Raw genomic sequence first — 17,117 nt, 5'->3', positions numbered from 1 at the left:
AAGTTAAATAGAAAGTCTTAAATCTTTGCCAGAGGATGACTTTTTAGAAGTCAAGAACTGCAACTTGCAGATCATTTTAGAATTTATTTATATGTATTTAACAGCAGACCTGAAACTGAAGTCTTAGCTCTGCCACCAGTTAGCTCTGTGATCATAGACAAGTCACTAAATCTCTCTGACCTTCATTTTCCTCATCTTTAAAATAAGGGGCTAAATTGTGTGATCTCTAATGTCTCTTCAAGATTTAGCCATCTGTGATTTGTGAACTAAGATTAGAATAAACTGTATTAGTTAGCAATTATATGCATTAAAAGCCTAAAAACTGATGACTTCAAAAGGCATTGTTCCTCTCATTTCCCCCTTGTCTCTGTAAACTACTATTGCTATTAAATCTTTCATTCAGGAGACATTGTACTAGATTTGTGAAAACTACATTGATATTATGTGATCTCATCAAATAATAAAATTTTGGTAAGGCTAAAGAGAAAGTGTGTGTGTGTGTGTGTGTGTGTGTGTGTGTGTGTGTGTGTGTGTGTGTGTGCCTGTTTGCATGTAGGGATGCGAGTGCATACACTTGAATTCTTGGGTGAATATAACTGGCAGAATTTTATCCTTGTGTTTTGGGAAATGACTGAGTTTTAATTGAGTGTGCTGGTAAAAAGCAAAATTGTGAAAACTGTGGTAAATCTCAGACCTTCCTACCAATCTCATCTTTTTACATTTTCCAGAGAGGTAGGTCGATAAATAGTTAGAAGATAGATAAGATAACTAATATGGTTGTCTATCTCTTTCAAGATAATTATATCTTTTCAGAAAGGCCTTGGGCTTCTGGTCTTGCTCTGCTACTTATTAGCTAAGTAAGTCATTCAACTTGTGTAGGCCTCAATTTCCTGATCAAATAAGGGAGCTAACCTAGATATCTAAAGGTTTCTTATAGCTTCAACATTCTAAGATTGAAAATGAAACTCATATTCCAATCTGTAATATTTACTAGCTGAACAATTACTCCACTTACGGAGAAAATTAATTTGCTGGCTCTGTACATGAATGTGAATCTCGGTAAAATCATTTATGGTTATGAACTTTTCCAGGCTTTTTCAAAATTGCATTTATTTTCATAACTCCTTTTGAATCCAGATGAATTAACTAGCTATTCATGTATGAGAATTTATTTTACTTTCAGGATTGAAACAATTTTAAATGAACATTAAGAGATTATACATTTCCTAAGGGCAAGTTTTACCTTTATAGTTTTTTATTCTTAAGTCTTGTACATAGTACATTGCTTATTGCTTATTGAATTGAAATATGAAATTGAAGGCTAATCAAGGAGCAATTAATTATGCTATTGTTTTAATATCCATAAATCCTGACATAGGCTTCATAGTGAAATAACAGAAATTTGAAGAAACATATTGTTAATACAGTAAGATAACATTCTTCTTTCAAAAAGTCAGGATAATCTTCCAAGTAGTACATATACGAAATATGTGAAATAATATCAAAGTTTTTATTTCATTGTATACTATTTAGATCAAAATAAGGCTAGGTTTATGAACCACAAACTTTTTGGAATTACATTACTCATCTGACCTGTTTTTAAAAAGTACAACTTATTTTGGCTTAGTGAGTGGTTGGGCAATGGGGTACCTTAGGAATGAAAGCAAGTCTAAACCAAACCTATTATAATATATACAGAGTGATCCCAAAGTGTAGGCACAGTTTTAGGCTTTAAAATTAAGCCTTGTTTTATAAATCTGATAAACTACCCTGAGCCAGATTCTCCTCTCTATTTAAACTATTCTATAGATATTTGCTAAGAATCTTGGAATAGCTTTTATGGGCCACTAAGTCACTGATTCAGAGCAATGAATGGTGGCTAAATAGTTTATTTTTCTCAAGCTTTTTAGTAAAATACATTTGACTTAAAAACCCCACATTGTTCAACATTATCGTGTTATGGGAGTAACTTTATTTTGGTTTTACTTTCATTTCAAGCTACTCACTAGAAATAACTGTAAGAAAGTTTTGCTGGCTTATGAGTGAAATAGTTTGTATATAGATTTGTAGTTATTTCATATGTTTCCTCCAGAAGGTTTTTAAAAAAAATTAAATACGGCATTATGCAACTACTAAATTCTGGCTTCTTGGAATTTTGGAAATAGATGACAAGATAATATAATATTAATTTCTTTGGATTTGCAATTGTTACAAGCAGCTTCTGGGTGATTAAACTCCCTCTACCAATGTAGGTCAGAGCCTTCTTTGCCACTTGCAGCTTTAGAGAGTTGTCTAGGGTACTAAGAGGGAGAGAGTGAAAGAAAGAGACAAGAGTTAGAGATAGAGACAGAGATAGAGAAAATTTGGTCTTTAAAATATCTTCTATCCAGGTTAATGAAACTATAGAAAAATTTTGAAAATATTTGTTAAAAATTTAATAAACTTTAAAAATAAAATGGATATTGAACAGCACCATGATGACAAACAAATAACAACCTGGAATAAAGCAGATTATGGCCCATAAAATTCATTGAGTCTCCCAATTGGACTTGCTAAGACTTTCACCAACAGATCAGCGGGAGAAAGTAGAGACTTCACATTTAAAGAGGTAATTTCTTACTCTTTATACTCCTTCTTGATTGGTTTATTCTGACAATTTTCTCCCTGTTTAAATGTATTATGTCCAATGACTTGAGATATTAGAAGTGAAATAAATTTATCAATTAGATAAATGTTTTATTTCTATTTTTACTTGTCAGATCATTTTTTATGTCACATTGCCTAGTCACTTGCTAGCATGTTTGTTTTTTTTAAAATGAACTGAATCTTCACAAAAATGAACACATTTCTAAGTATGCAAATGTTTTGAAAATATGTATCTAGTATGGTGAAAAATAAAGGATCTTCATACTTCTTTAATCGATAGTGAATTTATATCCCCTTACTTTGTACCTAATTTCCTTTAACATCATGTGATCTACTTTGTGTCTTAGGTCCTATAATTAAGTTTTATGAAGTATTAGCTGTTGTGTTTTTGAATCAATCTACAATGAACATTTAAACCCGGAAGCCACACATCTGAAGTCTATGCATTAGAAGGCAAAGTATCACATGCTAAGCCATTCCAAGCCATTCTTAGTGCAATGAAATTTTCAGCAACTTTTACAATCATTACTCTTCCCTGCAGAAATATTTTCTTTCCACTAAGAAACCTAGTAATTGAATTCTGGGATAATTTTACTGAGTAAATTCATCAGTGCTCTAAACCATATTTATAATGTTTAAGTGGTATTTTAAATACATCCTCTGAGACATACCCATAGAGAAATTTATTTACTTTTAGAAAACAACAGATGAATAGGAAGGGGATAGCCACTAGATCTGTGATTTCCCTGGCTTTAGGAGCTCCCCTGTAAGGAAATTCCTTCTACTTATGCAGATTAACATCCTCTCTACAACAAAAGGAAACAACAACTTTTTGTCTTAGAGTTGCTTAGAGTACTGAGAGATTAACTAGCTCTGGATCACAAAGGTGGGTTTGGGTCTTGAATTCAGATGTTGGCTTCCAGGTGGATTTAAAAGAATTGTAAAGAGATTCATTATCTCAATTTAAACTAGTACAAAGGTTATAATAATGCAGTTCTAATAGAAACCTTTTCCCTGGGGGCTGCTTTGAATTCATTGATAATCTGAACACTATAATAAAATGAACATTGATGTGTTAGGCATACAGTTGATCAGTTTACATAGTGTTATGGCACTTTCTCAATACATTTAATCTGGGTTTTGAAGAATCTTTAAAAAAAAAAAAACAAATTTACCCCGAACTCATATTTTTCACTCCACTCTTGTACTCTGGCCAAAAATCTTTTGAGGTGATACGGACCTCAGGGACTCCAAACACACTAATATTGGCCAAAAACATTTCATAGAGCCATTTATCAGAGCAACTCTTGGGTTTTAAAGTTTACAGGCAAATTTGTGACTTCTTACATTCTCCTCCACTCTGCTTCAACCCAAATTAAATAAATCTTACTCCTACAGTGTGAACATGTCAATTCTATTTGCCATCTGTGACTTCCTTAGCAACACTGAATAGAATTTATCTCTCTCATAATATCTATCTGTGTCACTGGAACTTTCTCTCCACCCCTTACAATTTTACTCCTTTCAATATTACCAGTGTAACTCCAGATAACACTGGGAAGGCTCCTACAGTAGTGCCAGACCCTGCATTCAAGTGAAGGTTTTTCATACTTCTTGGACTACCAATCCCTCACCTTCAGAGAAAAAAAATCCTTTCCCCCCCACCCCATTGATTTTCCATCACAAATGATAGATTTACAGTTTTCACACTTGCAGATTTTTTCCTCTGTTCTTAACTCTTCAGATGGGAAATCCTGCCCCAAAAGTTGCTTTTCCATTTCTACTTTGTCTTTTCTGTAAACTGAGAAAGTCAAGGAAATGGTTGAGGGTGTAGCTGACATACCATATTCTGGGGATTTGAGGCTGGCTGGATCTCTGTGCTAAAGACTTTTCATCTCATCTGAGAAGGTGCCTAAGGGAGTATGTTCAGAGCTGCTCTCTGTCACCTTCCAGCTACCGTTCAGTCTATTTGGAGCTGTTGCAGAAGCCAAGGGGAGAAGGAAAAGAAGTCCTGAGGGTGGATCAGTTCCATCATTGCTTTCAATCTCCTGTCACTGCTTGAAGGTATAAGGTAACTTGGTGGTGTCCTTGCTGCTGAGCTAAGTGCAATGGGAGACGGCCCAGAGAGTCTCCAATGTCCAAACGGGCTCCTGCACGATGAAGCAAGATCAGAGTGTCCAGGAAACCTTCTCGGGCAGCGTCATGGACCGGTAGGGTGAGGGTGGTTGGGTCAGGGATGTTGGGATCTGCTCCATGCTTCAGTAGGAGCTCTGCCACTCTAACATTGCCCATCATCATGACCTAGAAGATAATTGGAGAGTGGTCTATGAAGTAATGTGAATGCCTAACATATAAAGATGGAGATATGTGTATCAATGCATACTAACGTGTACATATACATAGTATATATATGTGTGTGTGTGTGTGTGTGTGTGTGTGTGTGTGTATACTTGGTTACAAATAGGCTATTTGCCCCAAAAATTTTCATAACTTATTTTTCATAGTAATGAGAAATGGTAGATCTTTGTCCATGTAAACCCACATATAAAAATAAATTAATATCGATTTCTCTCTCAACTATCAAATTTTACACATAATTTCCTCCCATTTAAAATAATAAACTAGTTATTTAATGTTTTCTAGAAGTGATGTAAATTTCAGTCAGGAAATTATAAATTTCTAATTTTCTTACAATTATAAGATTAAAAAAACTATTCATTTCTGTAGCAAATAATTTGTCACAATTTATGGGACAAAGCTAAGGGGAAAGCTAATAAAAATTGGACACTTAAAAAAAGATGGAAATAGTGATTTGACTCTGAAACAGTATTTAACTATTGCTGTTTAAATTAAATTTCATAGTGGCAAAAATACATGCTGTAGGGTCCAAAGAATAAAGTATTTTTCACCTGTAAAGGTAGCATTATTATGTTATTCTAAAAGAAAAATGAGTGTTAGCAATGAAATCCTTTACACTACTAAGCATCCACATACAAATGCACATCTATATAAAGATTGACCGATTCCAATCTTAAAACAATTTTTAAATGGCTTTTAGAAAAAATTCCATATAAAATGATCTTTCTAAATGCAGAATATTTATATATACATATGAGATGGAGTTAGGTGAAGTGGAAACAATATACTTACATAATCTATAGTTAAATAACTTAAGTTCTAACTAGCTGCTTTATATATGTGTATATATAGCTAGTTTCTTCTTACATTAAAAAGTATAGTTTTCAACTATTTTGAAGTAGAAAGGGCATAATAATTTAAGGAGAACTAAAAGAAAAAAACTGGCTTTTCAACAGAATAACAGAGTAAGTCTAAATGCAATATAAATTGACAATAGTTTTAAGATTTTAAAGAACATACACATAAATATATTTCAGTTGCCCTTCTGTTTTGTATATGTTAAAATATATATGGTAGGAATTAATTTAAAAGTTTTTTTAATCAATAGTTTAAAATTAGTAAAAGGCAATAATGAAATGGCCTGCCATTTTCTTTGGCTTCCATGTCTTGTGGAGAGAGGGACCCATGAAATTGTTCTTCTATAGGCAAAATGTTTTCTCAGGGAAACTGAGGAAAAAGTAGAGACATTAAAAATTATCTCTGAAATAAACTTTCTTTAAAGATCTTTTTAATTCATCAGAGTTCTAAAGTCTTGGAAAGGGTAGTATTAATGAATATTGAGTATGATATGCATACAGTCCTTTTATTACTAGGTTCAACTTACATTTAAAAATCTTTTAAAATGTAACAAGTATTTGAAAATATAATCGCTCAAATAAGCATACAGTCTTCCTAACCCTCCCTGCAGTATGCAAGGACTATAAAAATCTCAGGGTAGGATGCCTCTCTTTTGATGAAACAGTCATATAGTAAATAACACTTAAAAATAAATTGAAAAATGGTATTCATATTCCTGATTGTTTTTTGTGAAGTAGAAATACTTGCATAACCTCTGAATTGCAGAACTTTTTCCTTTGCTTTCCAGCCTTGTATGCATTATCAGTAAAACTCAATAAACAGAAAAAAAAAGTCCCAAAGTAAATGTACAAAGAGCTTTCAGAATGGAAGAGGGAAGGGGAAAGGATATCTTGGATATTTTTTAAACTATTAAAATCTTGCGGTACGTTGTCTTATAGGGAGATTTTATGTGTATATGTATATGTATATGTATATGTATATGTATATGTATATGTATATGTATATGTATATACACATATATTTCACTTAACGCTCACCCGCAAAACAGCAGTACCGGGCGGGGGAAATGTCGTAGCACCCAACTTCTTTTTGGCCCGCTGAACAGCCTATTTCACAAACCCATCCCAAGGCTAAGCTCCTGCTACACTCTCGCCCTCTACCGATCATCCAGTATGGCCCCAGTTACCTGAATGGGCCGCCTCCCAAAGCGATTGATTCCGTTGGGATCCGCTCCGGCTGCCAGGAGCTCCTGCAACAGTTTTACTTGTCCGCAGGCAGCGACACTTGTTAGGTCCAGATAGCTGTCGAGGGAAATACCTCTTTCTTCTGATTTTTCTGTCATTTCAGAACCTGAGAATGTTTCGACTGGATATTGCAATGCCCACTCTGTGTACTTCTCTTTCCTTCTTCCCTTCTTCGGCGCCTTCGCTCCTTCCTGGAGAGGGTTGTTTTACCCTTTCTCTTATTCCTGTACTTCCCTTGTGCTGAATCTCAGAGCTTATAGCTGGGTTTCCAGCCCCTCCCCCCACTCCCCTTTCCGCCTCAGTGGCTCTAGGATTCGCAAGACCAGAGTACTGATTAATCCCAGCTTTCCACTCCCATAAGGACTCTAGGAGTGAATCTCATAAGCAAAAGTTTTCCTCGCCTCTGCTAATGAAAGGGGTCCAGTCCCAGAAGCAACTCCGGGGGTGCTGAAGCAACCCCTTCCTACCTCTGCCTTGTTGCTGGCGAGTGCTGGAGCTGCGTCTGGGAGGCTGAAATTATTTGCACTCTCCAGCTGGGACTGTGCCCAGCTCTCCCCAGCACCCTATATAACTCCACCTCCGCTTCAGGCTAGCGCTGAACTTGTTCTAACTTGCCTGTCTTCACCCGGCAGCCGATGACATCACAGCGGAGTACCACACTCCCTGGAAAAGAGGAGGGCTTGGGTGGGTTCTGAGACGCATGCGCTGCAGATAGAGCCAGGTGGACTGCTCAGACCCTAGAACAGACTACAGCTTTGTACTCCCAGGGTCCATTACACCCATTGTTCGTATTCCAAATATTAGTCAGGAACCGAAAGACTTTGGGAATACTTGCAGAAACACTTCCCCTTCCTCTTCCTCCATCTTTGAATGTCATAGTTGCTCCTTTCCTTCTTGTGGAAAACAGCAGGGCGGCTCGAATGTTTTTGTTATATCAGGTATAAAGCTAAGTAGTTTTTATTCTTAAACAAAATTCTTGCGATTCTCTTTCCGGTGCCACTCTGTGGTTCAAAGACAGATTTTTCTTTCTTTTTTTAATTTTTTAAAAAAAATTAGAATATTTTTACGTGGTTCCATGATTCATGCTCGTTCCCTCTCCCCCAACTACCCACTCTCCCCGTAGCTGATGCGCAGTTCCACTGGGTTTTACATGTATCATTGATCAAGACATATTTCCATATTGTTGATAGTTGCAAGGGTGATCGTTTAGCGAAACGACAGATTTTTCTGCTGAAGTTTTAGGTTAAACTGAGATATTTATAATAGATATTTAAATACGTCCTCCTTTTGGGGAGTTTTTCCTGTTAGAGAAAAGTCGGCTAGTGATAGTACTACACCTGTCATGCTGGGCAAACCTTTTCCGGCAGGACGACATATCAAAAGCTTTTTTGAAACAAGTCTTGCATCAAGTAAAGAAGCTTTCACACTTTGGTGTGTCTTCTTATTTAAGTCTGGAAACCAGAAACACTGAAAAATCCTGAGAATCCTGTTTTGTATGAGTATAGTGTCTTTTTACTTTGAAGTATGAATACAATTAGGTGGATATAATACATTGAAAAAAAAAAAGAAAATACAGTCGAAGAAGGTAACTTTTTTTCAGAAAATAAATTTTGGACCACATAGTTTCAAAATGTTCCACTAAATATTTCTTTGTTTCCACCTTCACCTATTTAAATGCACCATCATGACAAGCAATTAAAGTTTTATTATTTTCAAGAGAATTTATGCAATCATAATTAAACAAAGCAATAAAAATAAAATAGGGTGTGGTGCTGATACTGTCACTTAACAGCTGAGCAGTCTTTAATTTTCTGAGTATAAAGGGCAAGTGTTGGTAGGACTTTTTTTTTGGAACCAAGATATATGGCAGTCATCTCCAAGTTCCGAGATCACTAGGTTTAGTGTTAAATAAACATATGCATTACCTAAAAGATTTTTTAAAAATGCCGTCTGTGCAGTTAGGATAGGAAGATAATGATAGGTTATGTATACCTGAGATCAAAATTTTATTTTTCTGAGGAAATATAATAGTGAATATACTTATGGGTGGGCCTGTTTGAAGAGCTTTGGCTTGTAATGACAATGTAGTTAAGTGTACTGAAGAGGACAATTTAATCGGTGTTGACTGAGAGGATTTAAAAGGAAAGTTGATTGTTTTTATGGGATTAAGACACAGAAACTGGGCATTTGTTAGAATTTTTTCTTACAACTAACTTGAATCATAAACTACTTATAATTTTCTCATCTGTAAATTGAAGACATTAGACTAAGTGACCTCTGAAATACCTTCTAGCTCTACATCTACAAGCCTCTTCTTTTTTTGTTGCTCTTTTTTCTCTTGAGGAAATCAGGATTTTAATGCTTCTGACATAAAGCTTGCTCCTAGGACAGTCCACTAGTGAATCCCAGTAGTACTAATGTGATCATTAATACTGCTGCTTCCTTGGAACTGAGTTTTTAGTCTAGGCCTTACTCTTCTATGGGTCATACAAGCAATATATAAAGGTAGGAATAGATGATGTGGGTTGAATTGCCACAATATACTTTCCTTATTTAGGGAAACCAAAGTAAAGCTTTTTTCTTTGAAAGGAAGTATGACAGGAGTCATGAAAGATTTATGGACTGGTTTTGTCAAACTGTATGACCTTAGTCAAGTTGCAGCTGCTAAGTCTTAGTCCTTTTTTTTTCTTGCCTTCTTTACAGAATTACTGTGAGGACCAAGTAAAATAATGGATATGAAGTCATTTTATATAAACTATAAAGAACTATATAAATGTGAGCTATATTTAGAGAAAATGTGAGAGGTGAGGACTACAAGGTCAAATTTGGGGAGTAAGGAAAAAACAGGCAAAAATAGAAATATAGTTGAGGAATTTCTAAGAGTTAGCATGATAGAGTGGGAAGAACTCTTAATTTGAAGTTGGAGAACTGAATTTTGAGACCTGCCTCTGGCACTTACCATCTAGGTGATCTTGGGCAAGAGATTTCAACCCTCTGAGAATCAGGGTCCTCATTTGTAAAACAAAGAATAATAGACCAGATTAATTTTTAAGGTTTTTCCAGCTTGAAATCCTGTAATTTTCCCCATGTCAATTTATTAGGAAAGCATGCTCAGTGGAGGTTTGGCACAACAGATACTTGCAAATTAGTACCACGGACAGCAACTCAATTGAAACCTTATCAGGGTGGTCTTATATGTAACTTGGTACCTGCTCTGAAGACCTTAAGGGAAGGTTGTGTAACTTCATTTACTTTTTTTTTTAATATTCATTTTCTGGGAGTCAAGTGTTCGCTCATCATTTCTGTTTGTAAAATCACCTTGTCTTTTAAAACATTCCTAATAACTCATTTGTCAAATGTAACCTTTAATGGCTTGGTCAATGGTGATTGAATTCAACAACAGCACTTTTCAGGAGAGAAATATATACATACACACACACACACACACACATATTCTACAAACAGGGACAGATTGAATAGTTTATCTCTTGTTTCTTGTATTTCCCTTGCCTCTCTTTTGCCTCTTGAAATTCCAACATTTTATCTACGTTTTTCTCTATAGTTATTATTTAAATGCTTCTTTCAGCAACCCAATTCTTTTTGTCTGTTTCCTTTGAATTCAATAGATATCATCTGTGACTACTATGTTTTATTGCTATGAAGACATAATAATATTTTTTCAGGGGATTAGTAATAAACCATATACTCTAATTATGTAAGGTAAAACTTCAAAAGAAGTATACAACTTAACTTACATTTTGCTTTTATGCTCATATTAATGACTTTAAGTTCGGCGGCATTGGTTGTTCCAATTTTAGATTTGGAACATGAAGAAATATGATCAAAGTCATACAGTGTCAGTGCAAAGAGTGGATGGAACCTGGTTATTTTAACTACCAATCCAGGGCACCTCTCCATGTACTCCTTAGTGTCTCTTCACCTTTTTTTTGGGGGGGGGAGGGTGGAGAAGAGAAAAGGATGATAAACAGTTTAGTTATAAGAAAATTTACAATAACATTAACAACATTTATTTAATGATATTCCTTATAACTGTAGTATATGGTAAAACTATAAATGCTAAACACTTCACCTGGATGATTATAATTAGCACTTTTATATAGGCAACACTTCTAGTATAGGCTATGGGGGAGAGGAAGTGGAACATGAAATTACTTTGAATCACTGCTAAGTAACACATGTCCTGTTTCCCCAAATTCAAGCTTTCTTTCTGTAGAGAGATTCATAGCTAATTGTTATGGAAATCTTTGGATGATAGGCACATGCATTCTTGTAAGATTGTAGACAATTTCCTTTATTGAAAGATTTCTGGATACATTAATTGGGATTATTGTGTAGGCAATTATTATATAGGCTTATTATGTAGACAACAAGCTGATTGAAAAGGGAAAAACAGAATAGTAAACAATTTTCCACCTGGTAGAAATAAAGGATGTCCTTTAAGGCAAGGTACCATACAAATGGCTCATTGACTCTCCTTTTCTTTCTCTGCTCATTGGACCAGTTTCATAAAAAATAATAAGTTGAGTAGTTTAACTTAAAGGCATGTTTAATCTGTTCCTCTCCCAATTTCTTTCCAGCATTTTTCTCCAAATGCCACCAACTGGAGATATGCATTAACAAACAAAGATTCCCGGAAAATAAGAGGTAGAATAGATATGCCAGTCTTAGCCATTCCCCATTCCTGAAGGTTACTATCATAAAGTCTCATCAGCATGAAGACATTACGTTTCCTACCCATTTTAAATAAATAATCAGGTTGGTTTAGGTGTAAAGGCATAGTTTGTATGGCATAGAGAGTGAAAAGAACTTTGGATTGAATCAGAGGACATGGATATATATTCTACCTCTAACGCCTGTTACATATATCACCTTTGAAAAATCTTTTGCCTCAATTTACTTATCCATAAAATAATGAGATTGGAAATCCCTAATTCTTAATGTCCTATTTTCATTTCAGATCTAGGGATCTATAATTCATACTTTACTGTGAATTAACTTGATCAGCTTGCCTTTTTTAAATGTTCATTTATTTATTTATTTATTTAAGGTTATTTTCCCATGGTTACATGAATCATGTTCTTTCCCTCCCCTCCTCCTACCCCCTCCCATAGCTAATGAGCAATTCCACTGGGTTTTATATGTGTCATTGATCAAGACTTCTTTCCATATTATTAATATTTGCACTAGGGTGATTGTTTAGAGTCTACATCCCTAACCACATCCCCACTGAATCTTGTGATCAAGCAGTTGTTTTTCTTCTATGGTTTTATTCCCACAGTTCTTTCTCTGAATGCGGATAGTGTTCTTTCTCATAAGTCCTTCAGAATTGTCCTGAATCGTTGCATTGCTGTTAGTAGAGAAGTCCATTACATTAGATTGTGCCACAGTGTATCCATCTCTGTGTATAATGTTCTCCTGGTTCTGCTCCTTTCATTCTGAATCAATTCCTGGAGGTCTTTCCAGTTCACATGGAATTCCTCCAGTTCATTATTCTTTTGAGCACAAAAGTATTCTGTCACTAAGAGATACCACAATTTGTTCAGCCATTCCCCAATCGAAGGGCATCCCCTCATTTTCCATTTTTTTCCAACCACGAAGAGTGCGACTATAAATATTTTTGCGCAAACATTTTTCATTATTATCTCTTTGAGGTACAGACCCAGCAGTGGTATGGTCGGATCAAAGGGCAGGCAGTCTTTTAAAGACCTTTGGGCATAGTTTCAAATTGCCTTCCAGAATGGTTGGATCAATTCACAACTCTACCAGCAATGTCCCAATTTTGCCACATTCCCTCCAACATTTATTACTTTCCTTTGCTGTCTTAGTAGCCAGTCTGTTAGGTGTGAGGAGGTACCTCAGAGCTGTTTTGATTTGCAGTTCTTTGATTATAGATTTAGAACACTTTTTCATGTGCTTATTGATAGTTTTTATTTCTTTATCTGAAAATTGCCTATTCATGCCCCTTGCCCATTTATCAACTGGAGAATGGCTTGATTTTTTTGTACAATTGATTAAACTCCTTATAATTTTGAGTAATTAGACCTTTGTCAGATGATTTTGTTATAAAGATTTTTTCCCAGTTTGTTGCTTCCCTTCTAATTTTGGTTGTATTGGTTTTGTTTGTACAAAACCTTTTTAATTTAATGTAATCAAATTTATTTATTTTACATTTTTAATATTCTCTATCTTTTGTTTGGTCTTAAAAATCTTTCCTTTCCCATAGATCTGACAAGGTAAACTATTCTATGTTCACCTAATTTACTTATAGTTTCCTTCTTTACTTTTAAGTCATTCACCCATTCTGAATTTATCTTGGTGTAGGGTGTGAGATGATGATCTAAACCTAATCTCTCCCATATTGTTTTCCAATTTTCCCAGCAGTTTTTGTCAAATAGTGGGGTTTTGTCCCAAAAGTTGGGATCTTTGGGTTTGTTGTGCACTATCTTGCTGAGGTAATTTACCCCAAGTCTTTCCCCTTATCCTCCCTTCTGTCTCTTAGCCAGTACCATATTGTTTTAATAACCACTGTTTTATGGTAGTTTAAGATCTGGTACTGCTAGGCCACCATCCAACACTTTTTTTTTCATTATTTCCCTTGATATTCTTGATCTTTTGTTCTTCCAAATGAAGTTTGTTATAGTTTTTTCTAATTCAATAAAAAAATTTCTTGGTATTTTGATAGGTATGGCACTGAATAAATAAATTAATTTGGGTAGGATTGTCATTTTTATTATGTTAGGTCATCTTACTCATGAGCAATTAATGCTTTTCCAATTGTTAAGAGCTAGTTTTAATTGTGTGGAAAGTGTTTTGAAGTTGTGTTCATATAGTTCCTGTGTTTGTCTTGGCAAATAGATTCCTAAATATTTTATATTATCTAGGGTGATTTTAAATGGAATTTCTCTTTCTAACTCTTGCTGCTGAGATGTGTTGGAAATATATAGAAATGCTAATGATTTATGTAGGTATATTTTGTATCCTACAACTTTGCTAAAGTTGTTGATTATTTCCACTAGCTTTTTAGTTGATTCTTTTGGATTCTTTAAGTAGACCATCATATCATCTGCAAAGAGTGATAGTTTAGTCTCCTCACTGCCTATTTTAATACCTACAATTTTTTTCTTCTCTCATTGTTACTGCTAATGTTTCTAGTACAGTGTATTGAAATAATAGAGTTGATAATTAATTCACTTCTGCTCTTATTGGGAAGGCTTCTAATTTATCCCCATTGCAGATGATGCTTTCAACTTGTTTTTTTTTAATACTTAGATGACCAAGGGAAAGAGAATCTTGATAGATTCTATGTGTACAGGATTAAGTTAATTGTAGAGAATAGAGCACTGAAGAGAGGAGGAAAGAACAGAGTGGATGGATTAACTGAAGGGCTTTGAATATCCATAACATAGGAAGAGGGTACTGGTTGACTGTGATATGTAAAAAAAGAGGTATCCCAGAGGTAGGAGAGGAATGAGGGAAAGAAAATAGTGGTGATGGTAGGAAATAGATATACAAAGAAAATGGGAAGGAACAGTATGAATTATTATTATTTTTTACAAAATAAATTACTGGAATGCATAGAGCTGGAATGGGCATCCAGATAACATACTAGATAGAGTGGTAGGCCTAAACTCAGAAAGACCTGAGTTCAAATATAACTTCAAACATTTACTAGTTGTGTGACCCTTAGCAAGTTACTTAACTCTGCCTCTGTTTCCTCATCTGTAAAATGAACTGGAGAAGAAAATGGTAAACTACTCTAGTATCCTTGCCAAGAAAACTCCAAATAGGACAAAGAAGAGTTGAATAGATGAGAAACTAAGGCAAACAGGGTTAAGTGATTTGCCCAAGGTCATATAACTAGGGTCTGAGGTTAAATTTGAACTCAGGACTTCCTGACTTTAGGTCCTGGAGCTCTATCCACTGTGCCCTATAGCTGCTTCATAGTGAATGCTTAATAAATACTTGTTGATTGATCTGATATGAAGTCTGATATTTGTTTACCCTTGAAGGCCTGATTTCTACAATTATACTAATATAAGAACATAAAACATGAATGATTTTTTTATTATCAAGCATGTATCTTCTAAATATATTTCAAAAGCTCCTTATAACTAGAAGATCCTATGTATTCTTTTGTTATAGCATATCCCCAATCACTAAATTTCCAATTCAGTCTTCAAAGTAAACTTCAATTTGAGCAGCTGTTTATTATAAATAGGTGCACTTATCTCTACATACATGTGTGAGCATGTACACAAGCATGCCCACTCTCGGATTGCCTTCATGGGTACTCAGCATAATAAAAATATTGGAAATGGTTGATTGGTTTTATTTTTCATAGCCAAGGTCCTACACTAACAATATTATTTCTAGTTTATGCATTAGACCAACCAAAATTTTCAAATATTTGTATATGTCTCAGTTTTCCTCTATTGTCCCCATCCTCCTATTGCACTTGTGTACTGATATGTGACTTACATCTAACATTTCAGCTCTCAAGATATACTTTGCTACTTTGATTGCTGTAGGATCTTATTGATATGGATATTCCCCTTAAACTTTTTTTAGATTATTAAGTTATAGAATCAATAGTTGGCACAGTGTATAGAGCAGGAAGATCTGAGTTCAAATCCAGCTGTGTAATCCTGGGCAATTCACTTCACCTTTCTTTGAATTACTTTATTTATCTATAAAATGGGGATAATAATACCACTGACTTCCTAGTGTTGTTGTGAAGATCAAATGAGACAAGAATTTTAAAGCGCTTAGTACAATGCCTGGCGCTTAGAAAGTGCTACATAAATGTTAGCCTTTGTTATTGTTATTATTATAACTCAACGTGATATGCCATCCTGTGTGCCTCTTGTTCATATTCTCCCATATATCATATTCATGGGGTTCATCCCATGTATTGGAAATCTTCCTGACCTTGTGTTGAATTCCAGTGGAGTTCACGAGCTGTCATGATCTGTCAAAGGGTCTTCTATCCCTCTCATTATATGACTGTTTACAACTGTATGTTTCTATGATAATAGCTTTTAAAGCCCTTCACATGTACAATTCTTAGAGGATAACATATTGTAGTTTTCCTTTATCTACCATACATCTGGCTGTTACTTCTTTGGTGATCTGAAAGTTAAGTTCTCTATATCCTATGCTTCCAAACTTTACAGCCATCTGACTGACATTAGAGGACTGATGTTATAAATATGGACCTTTGTTTAAAGGAAAAGACTAGAGTTATTAAAAGAAATGAACAATCTCCCAATTATTCACATATTCCCACATATTCAGTTACATGGACTGTCTCTTAAGAAGTAAGAACCATATCTGAATATGTTAACATGGTACTTAGATTTTAAGTATAATAGTAGAATAATCTTAGAAAGGAAAAGCTATAAAAAGCCAAATAATTCTTGGGCCTTCAGGCAGTTGTATAATATGGCCATTGGCTAAAGCTATGTTTTTCATTACTTCAACTGATATAAATAGGAGATGAAGAAATAAAAAAGGGTATATTAAACTCAGTTTACCTTTCCTAGAAAGTATAGATTAAACAAAATAATTTGACACAAGAAAATACTTTTTAAACCACAATTGGCAAACAACATTGTTATGATTGAAAAACACATTTCCTAGAAAGTAGATGAAAACATACAGTAAAATCCAGAACAAGACAATTACTGTAATGTTTCACCAAAGAGAAACTTCTTGTAAGCCACTTAAAAGTTGCATTACTAATATTAATTCTCATAAAATGTAGAAATGGAACTTAATAGCTCTGACAGAACACTTCTTAATTTAAATAATCTCATTGAATGAGTTGTATTTTTAATTTGCTTATTCTTTTGGCTTAGAAATGTCTGTTGATTGATATTTCTGTGAACACCCATGCTTGGATACAGCACTAAACAATTACTTCCTTTTTTAAAGTTAACCACCGAGAGATATCATTTCTAACTATGCAGGCTTCCTAATCAGCTACAATCA

The 17,117-nt window shown here is 34.7% G+C and overlaps 1 protein-coding gene across 1 annotated transcript; it reads right to left on the bottom strand.

Annotated features, from left to right (window-relative positions):
• Window positions 1-4,686: 4,686 nt before the first annotated feature.
• LOC123231247 (cyclin-dependent kinase 4 inhibitor B-like) lies at window positions 4,687-7,624 on the bottom strand. The gene is made up of 2 exons (XM_044657502.1): window positions 7,049-7,624; window positions 4,687-4,947 (listed from the first exon to the last, which is right to left on the bottom strand). Exons 1-2 carry the CDS (start codon window positions 7,202-7,204, stop codon window positions 4,687-4,689), a joined length of 417 nt encoding a protein of 138 aa, XP_044513437.1. The 5' UTR covers window positions 7,205-7,624.
• Window positions 7,625-17,117: the final 9,493 nt, after the last annotated feature.

Source organism: Gracilinanus agilis, chromosome 1, assembly GCF_016433145.1.
Source record: "Gracilinanus agilis isolate LMUSP501 chromosome 1, AgileGrace, whole genome shotgun sequence".
NCBI lineage: Eukaryota > Metazoa > Chordata > Mammalia > Didelphimorphia > Didelphidae > Gracilinanus > Gracilinanus agilis.
The sequence above is the reverse complement of the archived record's forward strand: the minus strand, read 5'-3'. Positions and strand labels throughout refer to the sequence as shown.

Bases quoted from the DNA above. Each gene is read 5' to 3' on its own strand.
- LOC123231247 (XM_044657502.1), bottom strand. From the start codon at position 7,204: ATGACAGAAAAATCAGAAGAAAGAGGTATTTCCCTCGACAGCTATCTG. The intron at 4,948-7,048 runs GTAACTGGGGCC...ATTATCTTCTAG, and splicing joins TTGGGAGGCGGCCCATTCAG to GTCATGATGATGGGCAATGT.